The sequence below is a fragment of the Pygoscelis adeliae genome, unplaced genomic scaffold (assembly GCF_000699105.1).
Source record: "Pygoscelis adeliae isolate BGI_AS28 unplaced genomic scaffold, ASM69910v1 Scaffold81, whole genome shotgun sequence".
Taxonomy (NCBI): Eukaryota; Metazoa; Chordata; class Aves; order Sphenisciformes; family Spheniscidae; genus Pygoscelis; species Pygoscelis adeliae.
This window is the reverse complement of record NW_008824005.1, coordinates 323,165-335,712: the sequence shown is the minus strand read 5'-3', so window position 1 is coordinate 335,712 and position 12,548 is coordinate 323,165. Positions and strand designations below refer to the sequence as shown.

The 12,548-nt window shown below is 46.2% G+C and overlaps 1 protein-coding gene across 1 annotated transcript in view; it reads right to left on the bottom strand.

The window, feature by feature from the left end:
* Positions 1–12,197, bottom strand: part of GAS7 (growth arrest-specific 7) — a 66,372-nt gene extending 54,175 nt beyond the window's left edge. Inside the window, exons 1-2 of the mRNA XM_009325774.1 lie at positions 12,165–12,197; positions 6,609–6,732 (exon numbers count right to left, since the gene is read on the bottom strand). Coding sequence (XP_009324049.1) covers positions 6,609–6,732; positions 12,165–12,197 — 157 coding nt within the window. The remainder of the gene's footprint in view (positions 1–6,608; positions 6,733–12,164) is intronic.
* Between the last annotated feature and the right edge of the window lie 351 nt (positions 12,198–12,548).

Sequence of the window (12,548 nt, the reverse complement as noted above, 5' to 3'; positions counted from 1 at the left end):
CTTGCGGGGGGGGGGGGGGGGGGGCTGTCTCTGCTCACAGACCTGCCCTGCCCAGAGGCTGCATAGATGTTTAGCCACAATCCTACCACATGAGAGGGCACGGCACGTACCTTGTCTGACCACTGCTTGTCAATGATGGAAGTGCTAAAACTGCCATGACCCTGCCCAGAAAGCCTGCTTTTGCTAGCACCCACCTTCAGAAAGGTGGTGCTTCGCCCTGCCATCCCAGAGCCGGGCGGGGGGATGCTCTGTTGTGCTCTTACCCAAGCCAGGGCTTAGCCACAGCCTGGAGCTTGGTGAGTACCCCCACCCCACCCCACTCTGGGACATGCCTCCCACTGACTGACAGAGCAACTGGTTGGGCATGAAGGACAGCTGGAGTGCTGCAAGAGAAGGACATGCCACTCAGAGGATGTCCAAATACAACACTGAAAAGAACAGACAGTGAACCCAATGCCTGGAGCTTCCACATAAGCTTATCATACGGCTGAGATAAGTGACTGTCTTCTACCTCATGCATGAGAGACATCTGATGGAAGGGACAACCAAAGGGAGGATGCATGATAGCAATGCCTAAGGGATGTGTTACATGTATAAAAAGAAAGCAAGAGCATGGATTTGTGGGCTTCAGGCTACAGGAGACCTTGCAGAGCACTGTTCAACCAAAAATGCAGTGCTACATTTGCTACCTAACATCAGCCCTGAAGGAAAAAACCACAATGTAGCACTCCAGCAATCAGCTGAGTTTAGTGGCAGGCCAAGCCTGGGCACCTCTGGACTCTGGAAAAGGTGGGAAGATCAGAGACAGCTCCTGCAGCAGTATGCTGTTAGCGGAGGCTCAGCAGAGGCATCCTTGGATGGAAGCGGCTGGACAGGGTCCCCAGGGTGTGTACAGCACATGGGCAAGGCAGAGCTCAAAGGAACTGCTAGCAGGGCTTCAGCTGAGGGGAGCTGAGGATGCTCCTGGATGCTCTGTAACATGGAGAGGAGCCCTTCCTTCCTTCCTTCCACTCACTTTCTGGCTACCTTTTCCCCCCCAGATTACTACCTGTGAAAGAGCACTAGCATCTCCCACTCTGTCCACTGAACAGTTCTGTGCTTCTTCTAGCTATTATTAGTTTCTCCTCTCAAATTTCTGCATGCTTGAGTAGAAGTAGACAGTCTCTTGCCTCTACTTTAGCTCTACTGTGTGGCTCAGCCTCAGTGGGTAGGAGAAGCACAGAGTAAGTAACACAGAAAAGCTTCAATAGAAACTTAAATTACTTCTAAGTTATTTAAAATAAGAGAAAAAATGCATAAAAAACAGTCTTCACAGCAGCCAGATAGACCTGCTGTAAGCTAGAAGAATAACCAGTCATATTTATTCTCTCTGAAACCATTTGTTCTCTCAGCAAGCAGAGCTCAGACCATGGTTGAGATCTAGAAACCCCTTCTTGGATTTAAAAATTTCAAGGAAAAAAAAAAGGCTACATAAAGTACAAGCCACTATAACAAAGCTGAAGTTGTACAGTCCCTTTAGATGATTTGGTGCTTCAGCACCTGAAGAAGTCACCCTTGATTTGGCACAGTGATTGATCCAGATCCAGATTCTGCACCTGGAAACGGAAGGAAACTCCACAGAGCACTTCAGAGGAGCCTGGGAGGGAACCTAACTTTGGTCGATGACAGACAGCAACCACAGAGCCTTTCCAGGACAATTTCACGTTTCTTCCTGTTGAATAGGAAGCTTTGTAGATCCTGATAACAGGAGACATGAGACATACACAGGGACACGCCTAAACTGCTCTGAAGTCAGAGCCTCCTTCTACTTTGGGACTGAAAACTGAAGACCTCTCTGACAGAAGGCTCCAAATGGAGGAGAAGAAAAACTCATTTTTCAGTGTAGCCCAGTGTAACAAGGTCCCTGGAAACCCTTACAGTCCAAGTATGTGTCCCAGTGTTTTGCTGCACGTCAGAGGGTCCACCCACCTGGTGCCAGCTCTCCACCTACTCCATGCAGCAGAAGGCCCTGGGAGTAGACAGTGTACTGGCTGAGGTCCCCCAACTGAAACATCTACCATAACCTTCGGTGAACAATGCCCTCCTGTTATCCAAGTTGCCTTAAACTCACCTTCTAGTGAAGCTATGTTAATGCACAATTCTAATGAAATACTTCATTCACAACATCTAGTTTCAGCAAAGCAGTTACAGATGCTTGTGAAAGACAGAAGTGAAAAAAAAAGAAAACCACAATTAAACCCCTTAGACTAAAAATAACCAGAAAATTCTTTCTCATTCCCTTATTGCTCTGAAGTGCTGTCCTCTCCTGGCAGGGTGCTACACAGAGCTTCCTTCTCCAAGCATACCTTACCTTATGCCTTGTTGCACCTGTTAAGGAGAGCCCTCCATGAGAAAGTCTGCATCACAGTGCACACTCACTTTGACAGCTCTGGGAAGCTCCTTGGCTGGGGAAGGCTCCTTCCCAACCCCTTTGAAGGGGGTTCAGACAGATTTAATCTTTCACTGTGAATCTCACAGTACTTATTCCTTGTCCAGGAGATAGTTTGGCCATTTGTCTTCATTAAAATAAAGACTGCTTCACTCCCTTGAAGATGCAAATATTTCTTCCTCAGATGGGTGGGAACTACTCTGTTTGACCGACTGGTTAACACTTTGTTGCCTCAGGAAGTTCCCTTTTCTTCCCTCTAGTGACTCACTGGCATGTTTAACTATGAAATGTATCTTACACAGAATCTTGTATTTTGTAGTAGTCTGTACATTAACTAGTATACTTGTTGCACCCATCTATATGGGATTAATACATGCAGAACATTGCTGGCGTTTGGCTGAGACCGGACACAACAGTAGTTGGGTGGGTAATCTTTAACATCTTTCTCTTGTAGGCAGACTCAACATCCAGATTCTGCTGGGCTGCATGGACAGATCCCAGAGCTGTTACTTCCCATACCATGCTATATTCTAAAAGAGCCTACATTTCATCAACCTCGCTGAAGCTGGACCTCCGTCCAGCAAGGAGAAGTTATCAATACGGTTTGTCAGGATGTGCAGTGTCCTAGCAAGAGAAGTGCTCATGCCCTTCCTGGGAGGCACTATTGCCATCAGCACCCAAAGCAGTATTCCCCAACTCCCCACAGTCTCCTGCTGCATGTGTGGTGCATGAGAAAAAGCATCATTTCAGACTGTCTCAGCTGTGGAATCAGAGGGGAAAGACCATGGGAAAGCAATGTGCACACGTCTACAGTATTTCCTGATGGGTTAGCAACTTCCCTTCTCTTTCAGCTGAGACCAGATGTACATTCTAGCAATGGCTGTCACCCCTACAGTGGTTTTACATCAAGTCAACATGCAGTCAGCCAGCGACTTTATGAGTCACTGTGTGAAAGCTGCTGAACACCCAGACTTCCCCATGGTAGAAAAAAAAATTGAGAGAATTTGTGAAGAGTGTGGAGGAGGTCTTGAAACACTTTCTGATCATCCATCTCAGTAAAGAGATGACTGGTCCCTGAGAGATCTGAGAAATGTTTATGACCTTACAAACCAAGAGTTTTGCATCAACTGCTGTTGGTGGGTAATGGTGAGCAGAAGACCTTTAACTACATGGATCAGACTGAAGGCCAACCAGCTAGCTTCCACTGAACCTCTGAGTTACCATGCTTGTGCACTAAACAGTGATATCTCTCTCAAACACTCCAGCATACTTTCATCATCTAGTGATAGCTATGATAAAGAGAGAGCAACCTAGGAGTACATCTACACAAGTAAGACCTTGATGGAAGAGAGACCTAGCTCCTGCTGCCGAAACAATGGTGCTATGGAGGCAAAGCAGGAAGGAGGCCCATAAAACCCTGTGACAGAGATGTATGCTGGCACCATGTCCCCATGACAAATGCTGCCAGTGTTTATCTTGATACTCCCAGCAGCAGCTGCAGCAATGACAGGATAAATAAGCAGTTAGGACAAGTCAGCAGGTGCAGTCAGTGAGCTGTCCAGTCTATGAGAATTGCGATAAACATTACCCATGCCAATGCAGGTCTATCATAGGAAAGATGGGAACTGCAGTTTTATAGCGTATTGTCTTTGACTTATCATATGGCTCAAAGCCAAAGAATACTTCCTGAGTGTCAAGGTGCAATCCCACTGTTAGACAGCAAGCCTTGCATGCCAAATGTGACTTTATGGTGACTGCATGGCTCAGCAGGTCCAACTTTGCAGCACAGTCAAGGAAGAAAGTGCATATCCAACATGAGACTGGACAATCTGCCTATGGATAGTCCTGCACTAGCAGTTTTGCAGGGACAAAGGTCAGAACCAATTAGTCAGATTAAATCAAAACAGTGTCCAGACATGCGCATGACAGGGCTGGATGAGGCTTCATCACACACTTCAACAGAAGGGCCTAGAGGTTGCATTCAGCTTCTGCTTTGTCTGAGGCCTAGATGACACCACTTTGAGGAAGCGTAGGCATTTGGGATGTGAATCTGATAGTGCAATATAGCCTAACTAGAGCAAAAATACTCCCAAGCAATACCATCAAACAAATAAACTAGCAAAAAGCAGTATCTACACAGCTAGAAGACTTTCAGGCAGCAGCATATTCTAACAGAGCAGGCTGAAAGAAACTGAGCTTGCCAGGAACACCAGCTAAGCTGGAGGAGTGGAGGGGCCAGAGTGCCCCCGTACATGCTGCAGGAGAATCCTGTTGTCACACAAAAGGCTCATGGAAGGTGTGGGAGGCTTAGAAATGCGTGATTCTTGAGTCCAGCACAAGAAACAAGAGCAGCCTAACTTCAAAGCCAGTTGGGCTTAGGACTACTCTGGTGAGGAGCTTTCTCATCTAAACAGAACTTGAATAAGTGCTCCCTAAAGCAAGGACCAGAACACAGAAATCCCACTTCTACCCTCTCTTTTATTCTCTGTTATTCTGAGAACCATATTTCTTGCTGCATAGCAATCCCATTGCAGTAGCTGAGAGCACAACCGTAGGTGGTTCGGGCATTCTCCCAAAAAGGACTGGTTCGGAGTGACCTCTGGAAGTCTCCAGCCCAGCTACTCACTCCGAGCAGGACCACTGCTAACAACAGATCAGGTCAGCCACAGCTTTCTCTAGCCAGGTTCTGAGATCTCCCAAGGATGGAGATTCCACCACCTCCCTGGTCAGCCTGTGCCAGGGCTATCCTGCCTTCCTAGGGAAAATCGCTTTCCTGATTTCTGATCTGGACCTACCAAGCAGGATGTGGTTATTGGCCCTTGTTATATTGTCTGTAACTTTTGTGAGAAAAGTAAAAAGCTGCCTGACATTATTGAGAAACTGATTCCAGGCCATCTACCCTTCTGAGGTAGGGTTCCTGTGACAACAGCTTTTATCACATAAAAACCAGGCTCTGCCTCTTACTGGTTTTATCTGACCTCAGCCCAGTGGATGTGAGTAAGGGTCCATCACCATGATGGCTCAGGACTGAGTTTAATCACCTCCACACCCACCTCCGAATTGCAGTGGGGACAGGGCATCTAACTCCTACTGATCTCCCTAACCGTGCAAGGGATGCTGCCCATGAGCCAGAGCAGACTATGCTTGAAAATGAAGGCAGTGTTTAATGGTAATGTGCCTTCTGGAGGGTCCTATGAGATGTCAGTGAATAAAACTCAAGTAAATAATGACTTGGCCAAGTTCTAAGCCAAAGGCTTCTGAAATAAAACACTTCAGTCCCTGAATGGACCGTGAGGCACGTTGTGACAGCCCATGGCTCTCCTTGCACTCACAGTGAGTCAGAAAGAGGAATGCCAGTGGTCATTCCTGATGGCTTTGACTCCATTGTGAACAAGGTGAACTCCTGCTGTCCTTTCCTCCCCTGTCATTCTGTCATTCCTTCTGCTAAAGAAATCTGGTTTTGCTGGTCACAAGTCTCTGTTTTGCAATGCTGTTCTGAGCTCATGACGAGAAAAGCAGGTAGACACAGAGTCTTAGGTAAGCCAGAGGTGATACAAGTTTGACAGGTCTTGAGAAGCTGATAAGATCGTGAGTTAAGTCTGCTTCTCTACTGGCACGACAGCGAATAAAACACACAAATATAGACTGAAAATTCTGTCTTTGATGTCCCATTACATGTGTCTGTCTTCCCTTGTCTCCATGGGCAAGCTGACTCTGACTTGAGCAACTTTTTCATTAACTATTTCTGTTTTCCCCAATGGTGCTTTAGTGATACCTGACATTCTATCAAACTACTTCACATATATGTACATATATAGACATAAACATTTCCAGCTTAAGGGGAAGGAATAAAGAATATGGTAAAATAAGGAATGTGGTAAAAATTATATCCTTAACAGTGTTTTATATTCTAAAACATGTATGGCAGGGGTGTTTCTACTTTACATTCTCTGTCTTTTGTAAAAGCTTCAGATGTCTTCTAATGGTCAGAATTAAGATGACAGACGATCAGAAGACTAAATCTTCTTATAATTATTTTCTTTCATACGGTGGCAGGGTCATATTAATTCCTTTGACTCTGGGCCTACTTTGTCATCAAAATCAACTTGAGAGACAATTTCCTGCAACAGATCTGTACTGCTAGGGTGGCACATTTACTGGAGCCCCCACCCCCACTTACCATTTGTGAAGGTGTTCACGTAGTACCTTCGGCCCTGGGGAGACATATAGCTCTGCCAGCCGGGGGGAAGATGGCTGTTCAAGGTATCTTCTCCTGTCTGAGGAGTTGCCTTTCTGGGTTTCTGCTGAGAAAAGAAAAAAAAAACCAACCTATTAAGTCAATATCTAAATAATGCCAAGTCTAACCAGACACGCATCTGGAAAGGGACCATGTGGTCTGGCATTCTAGAGATTGCAATACACCCAAAGACTTTTAGTCCATTTCTCCCCTCATCTGTCCTAGCTTCATCCAGAGCATGAAGCAAGCTTCCCTTGGAGCACTGGCTACAGAGAACATCTTTGGGAGAGAAATGAAACCCCTCTGTATTTGATGTCCCATGAGCACCTGGACCTGTCCAAGAAAATGACTCTCATTAAGCAGTAAAATCCAAAGCATAAAATGATCAAGTGTCTGAGAAAGAAAGGAATGCATCTGGCACTCACTTACTTTCATGTGGATATACTGGTGGCTCAAAGCACTGGTCATGGAGGTGCTGCCCCAATTTAATTTACAGGGAAACCATCACCTTCAGACTTTTCAAGAAGAAACACTGCAGAGCCATGTTGCCTATAGTGGTAGTGTGCTGAAGTGCATTTATCGGTATGCTGATTATATGCTAATAATGCATGTAATTAGCAATGCATACATTACTGATCCAGATCTAATCTGGATCCATATCATCCAGATACAGGATCATTAGGATCCAGATTATTAGGAGTGATCCAGATCATTAGGAACAGCAGGAGATTAATGTTATGCTGTCACCTGCTCTACAGGCACACACAGAACTGCTATCAGGCTTCAAGCGCCACCTCAGCTGTACACCTCTTCACCAACTCAGTTGCAGGTTCAGGGTGCAATGAAGAGAAAGAGGTGAAGCTGAAGTGCAAGTAATTGTCTGCACTACATTGCATCACCTGGACTATTTCCTTCTTCCATGTAGGTCTGGTGGTTCCTTGGTAGCTTGGGATTTACAGCAGCTGCTTGATGTGAGACTGGCAAAGAGGGCTTCATCCCAAAGGAGGCATGAACCCTGTCTGGTCCCTTCAACCAGGAACACTGAATAAGGCAAAGGTAGAAAGATAAGATGCATGGCCAAAGAGTGCCAGCTGCAGCCCTACAGGGGCTGCGGCTAGGAACCCAACAGCCTCCTTCTGGCTCACATCCAGAGAGCTCCCCTCTGCCTTTCCACATTCCCTATGGCAAACCAAGCATGCAATGTACTCATTTTTTGTTTGTTTGCATTGCCTTCAAAGGAAGAAATACAAAAGAACAAGGAAAAATGTGTGAAATGGGATTATTTATCCCATGGAAGCTAATCTCTATCCAGCAAATGCCTCCCGACACAGCAGGGGACAGGTCTGAAGTGACTGCACTCGATTCACAAGCAGTCACGTCCAGGGGACAGGCAGAGTTTCAGCATCAGGCTGCATATAATGTTCAAACATTGACAGATGTGAACAGTACCATCAGAAAGAAACCTGTGATGTGGTGTTCTCCTACACACATCCAGTCTCTGAGTTAAATTCCAACTCTGTTCCAAGCCAGAATAAAAGGGACATTTAATGATTTTGGAGCCAAAAGTCTATTTTATGTTTCTTTTCAGTTTCAGAAAACTCTGATTACAATGGCTCTCAAGAGGCACTGAACTCAAGAATGATCATGCCTCATCAAGCGTACTTGCACAGACAGGTCACAGGCTGCAAGGCAGCCATATGGACCCAAGGCCAGTGTGAGATGAATACTCTTTCACCACTGCAGCGCAGATGGAGCCTATGTTGGTTCAGATTTTAGCTCCCCTCCCTGAGTAGAGATACAGCCTGGGAGACTCAGCTGGCCCAACATGAATTTAACAACTTAGCTCGGGACATGCTAAGGGACTCTACTGGGTCTATGATTCAAATCCCATGCTCTGCATGCCTATCACTAGCAGGGTGGTATGCAGAATTAATCAGTAGGATCTCCGCCATCTATTCCTATCCCCTGTGTTTCTGCTCTCTAAGGTTTAATCAAATCAATTTACAGTTCCACTCACCCTGCTGTACATGTGAGAAAGCAGAAGCTTTCACAGTTTATGTTACTATTTGATTTTATTTTTTTTGCAGATCTCAGCTTAGGATGCAAGTGAAAACTTCTTTTACACATTAGCCTGCCCGAAGGCACATGTTCTCATTATTGTTAGTGTTATACTATTGCCTAGAAATGCACTAAATGAAATTCTTGTCTTAGTGAAGCTAGCAAAGCCATGCCTGTTCTGTGATCACAGGGGCAGGACCCCTCCACACATGACACTCAAACACCTCTCTGTTTCATATAGCTTTCCGTGAAAGCTCTGAATCCTACTAATGAAAACATTAAACTTCATGAATATGACAGAAAAATTAAGCTATCCCTGTTTTACCTCCGAGTTATCCGAGTTCTTTTCCAACATGATATAGGTGTTTATGCAAGTGCCTTGTTTCACTATGCAATGCCACAATGGCTCCAACAACCACGTACTTATTTCCAATTCTTTACAGCCACGTACTGGCACCAGCAGAACCTTGCTCACGCAGCCCTGACACCTGCAGTATGGCCCCAATATCCAGCATCATCCTTTTCTTTGGGTTTACCCTTACTCAAGACTGAAAATAGCTCACTGCAGGCTTCCCAGGCATAATGTCCCTGGAAGCATCGCATTGCTTGTACAGGTGATGCAGACCAGTGGATGGGTGTATGGCACTGACACATACTTTTTTATCACATGGACCTTACGAACAAAAGCTGTTTTGTGCAAGCTTCCTTTTGGTCCTGTTCAGCTCCTGTGACCTGCCACGCAGGGGAGCTTCTCCATCTCACATCTCTCTCAGACACCCCTCTCTACAGTTTCACCTAATGTAATGAAACACTGGGAAGAAAAAAGAACTCTTGGAAAGAGTATGTCTGACCAGTGCAGTCACCCCAGTAATTGCAATAACAGCTAAGAAGAAGGCTGGTTGATTTCTGTCTCCAGGACTACCTTCTGAGGGGCTGTCCTTGCACCTTACCCATACACAGTCCTTGTCCAAAACACAGGTAGGTCTGGTGAGAAAGCCAGGGCTAAAAGGCATTCAAAGGTTCAGGATCAATTAACATATGCAGAGAAGGTCAGATCAGAGGGGAAAGCATGATAGCCCCAAGCTATTTTTTGAACCACAAAACCAGTCTCTCTCCCAGCATATTCCAAGGGATAGCACAGAGTGCTGGGACAAATACTGGGACAGCTCCTAAACTCTCTCCATCACAGGGCCAATGCCCCCCCATTATTGTTTGCAAAAGCACATTGAAGAGAAACAAAATTCAGCAGTGTAGGAATGTACCAGCCACTGAAGAATTTGGCAGCAGGTTGCGTCCCTTAGATTCACTGCACAGACCTCTGGCCTTGAAGATAAACACCAGACTATCTCTGCTGTGCATGATCACCCCATAAAGAGGAATTTGGGATAATCCAACCATGGGTTCTGTTCCAGAATCTAGAATGATAGAATGATAGAATCATTTAGGTTGGAAAGGACCTTTAAGATCATGGAGTCCAACCGTTCAAGAAGGTACAGAATTTCACACATTTTTACTGCACGCTCACCATTTCTGTCCTTAACACCTTCTTTCCCTTCTGGAACAGAAGTCCTATCCATTCCCACTACCCCTCTTCCTTAATAGGGTCCTACAGTGATCCCATAGAATCATAGACTCATAGAATAGTTTGGGTTGGAAGGGACTCTAAAGGTCATCTAGTCCAACCCCCCTGCCGTGGGCACATGTACCAAGTAGGTCAAGACTAGGTTCAGCTCACTTTAGGGGCCCATGATATTACCTCATTTCGCACGGTCAGCACCAGTACCCTGCAAGGACAGATACCGCTGGTTTGCTTAAGGGAAGCTCTGCAATTGCCCCAACATCCTTTGAGTCACTTTTTCAGTGTTGCTTCAGGCCTCCCTGATGGACTGCAGGAAAAGCAGAAGTCTTTTACAGACAGGTGCCATGGTTGTGCTCTTAAACAAAGGCTATGCCAAGACATGGATGTGGACAGCATAGAGTGGACACCAGCAAATGTTGGATGGAAACAGTATAAAGACCAAAGTTAAGCCAATGTTTTAGCTATAGTCCCTGTCAAAATGTGTATCACTTCAAAAAAGCACACAAGCATTATGTTTTGCAGTTGCTAATTCTATTTTTGAGTTACTAATATTTCTACCTTTGCTTCTGATTTTGCCAGTAAAGAAGTGTTGCGAGCACAGTAGTCCCTATCAATGATGGTCAAGAGGACTGAATATAAGGGAAACCCCAGCACCGCCAAATGCAGAACTTCTTGTAAACAATGGGGCAATGGTTTGCTTGAATGTGTGTGGAGTATGGATGTGTGGATCTCTTCCTTTTGTTTTAGAGAGGAATGTAATCCTAAAGCAGCTCACTATTGGACAGGACTTTATCCCTCCATGGGGCCTGCAGAGGAAGATCCTCTGGATGCTGGGACCACTTCTGTGTTAGAGCCCCTAACTGGGCCCAGTGCAATCCCCTCCCACACACACTTGAACTCCCACTCCTATAGCAGCTCTGCTCCAAACTGATACTTTATGGGGAAAGAGGAACTGAAAATGGCATAGGGGAGGAATCGAAGAAGAAACAAAACTTGGCTTCATCCTCTACTGCTCACCACCCTACACCCATTGAAGCTGAGGTACCAGGAGGCTCTGGGATAGATGGTGTGGGGCAGTACCATATGGGGCTGGGCTCTATAATGCATCACAGATTAAGTACCTCATAGTTTTGGCACACTCAGCAGCACATCCTTTCAGAAATGAGAGTGCCACGGAGGCCATGATGGCAGCACATCATCCCTTCTCTGCCAAAACAGGAGATCTGAGCAACAGGAGAGTCTTTCTTGCTGTTTTTCTCAGCAGACACAACCGTGTCCTAGCCAGAGCCTCTGCAGTCCCTTCTTTAGCATCAGCACAGTTAAACTGGAACCACGTTTGCACACCCCTATGGGAGAAGTTCGGGCTGACCTGGCATGTAATGATAGGCAATCCTGCTGCCAGTCCACTGAGACAAGACAAGAGACGGGGGCCCGGGGACAGCAGGGAGCCGGGAAGCGACCGGCAGATGGTGTTCACGGACCCAGCTCCACAGCTGGCACAGCCCCGCCAGACAGGCTTCAAACCTCTCCCCAAACCCCGCTCCTACCGGGACACACCCTGTGCCCAGCCACGGGAGGCACTTCTGCTTGCACACCTCTTCCTTAGACGGCTTGGCAAGACTGTGCTATTACTTTGATCTCTTGTTCCTAGTTTTAGGAGAATTATTGCCAGGATAGTTTATGAGAACGGTAAATCACAACAGAGGACTGTCTACATGAAAAGGAGGTTTCGATATCAGCAGAGAGCATTACAAACCAGCAAAAACAGAACAGCAGGCAGTGACTGGAAGTTGAAACTAGACAGGCTCAGATTGAAACAAATCTGCCAGTCGTGAGGATAAGTATCAACTGGAACGGCTTACCAGGGGGCTGTGCACTTCTTGTAGTTCCTCCATCAAGATTAAGTGCCTCTTTCTGCTCTATTCCAACCAGAGAAAAAGATGGGACCCTGAAGCCCCTGACCTGGCTGTGCAGAAGCTCAGGCTGGGTGGGCTAGCAATCCCTTCTGCCTTCCAAATCTTGCAACTCCCGCAGTGCCTTTGAGCTGGGAGAAACACTTATGCCACTCCCCTCACTGTCACTTCTGGGAGTGTCACCAGCCACTGCATGATGGTGGACAGGCATATCTGGACCTGAAAAGGATGTCTGCAACACACCGTTGAGGAAACAGGAAATTTGAACAATGTGAGCAGAGCAGAGAACATGTGACCCAGTGAAATCCTCCTGCATCTGTATTTGCTGCCTGG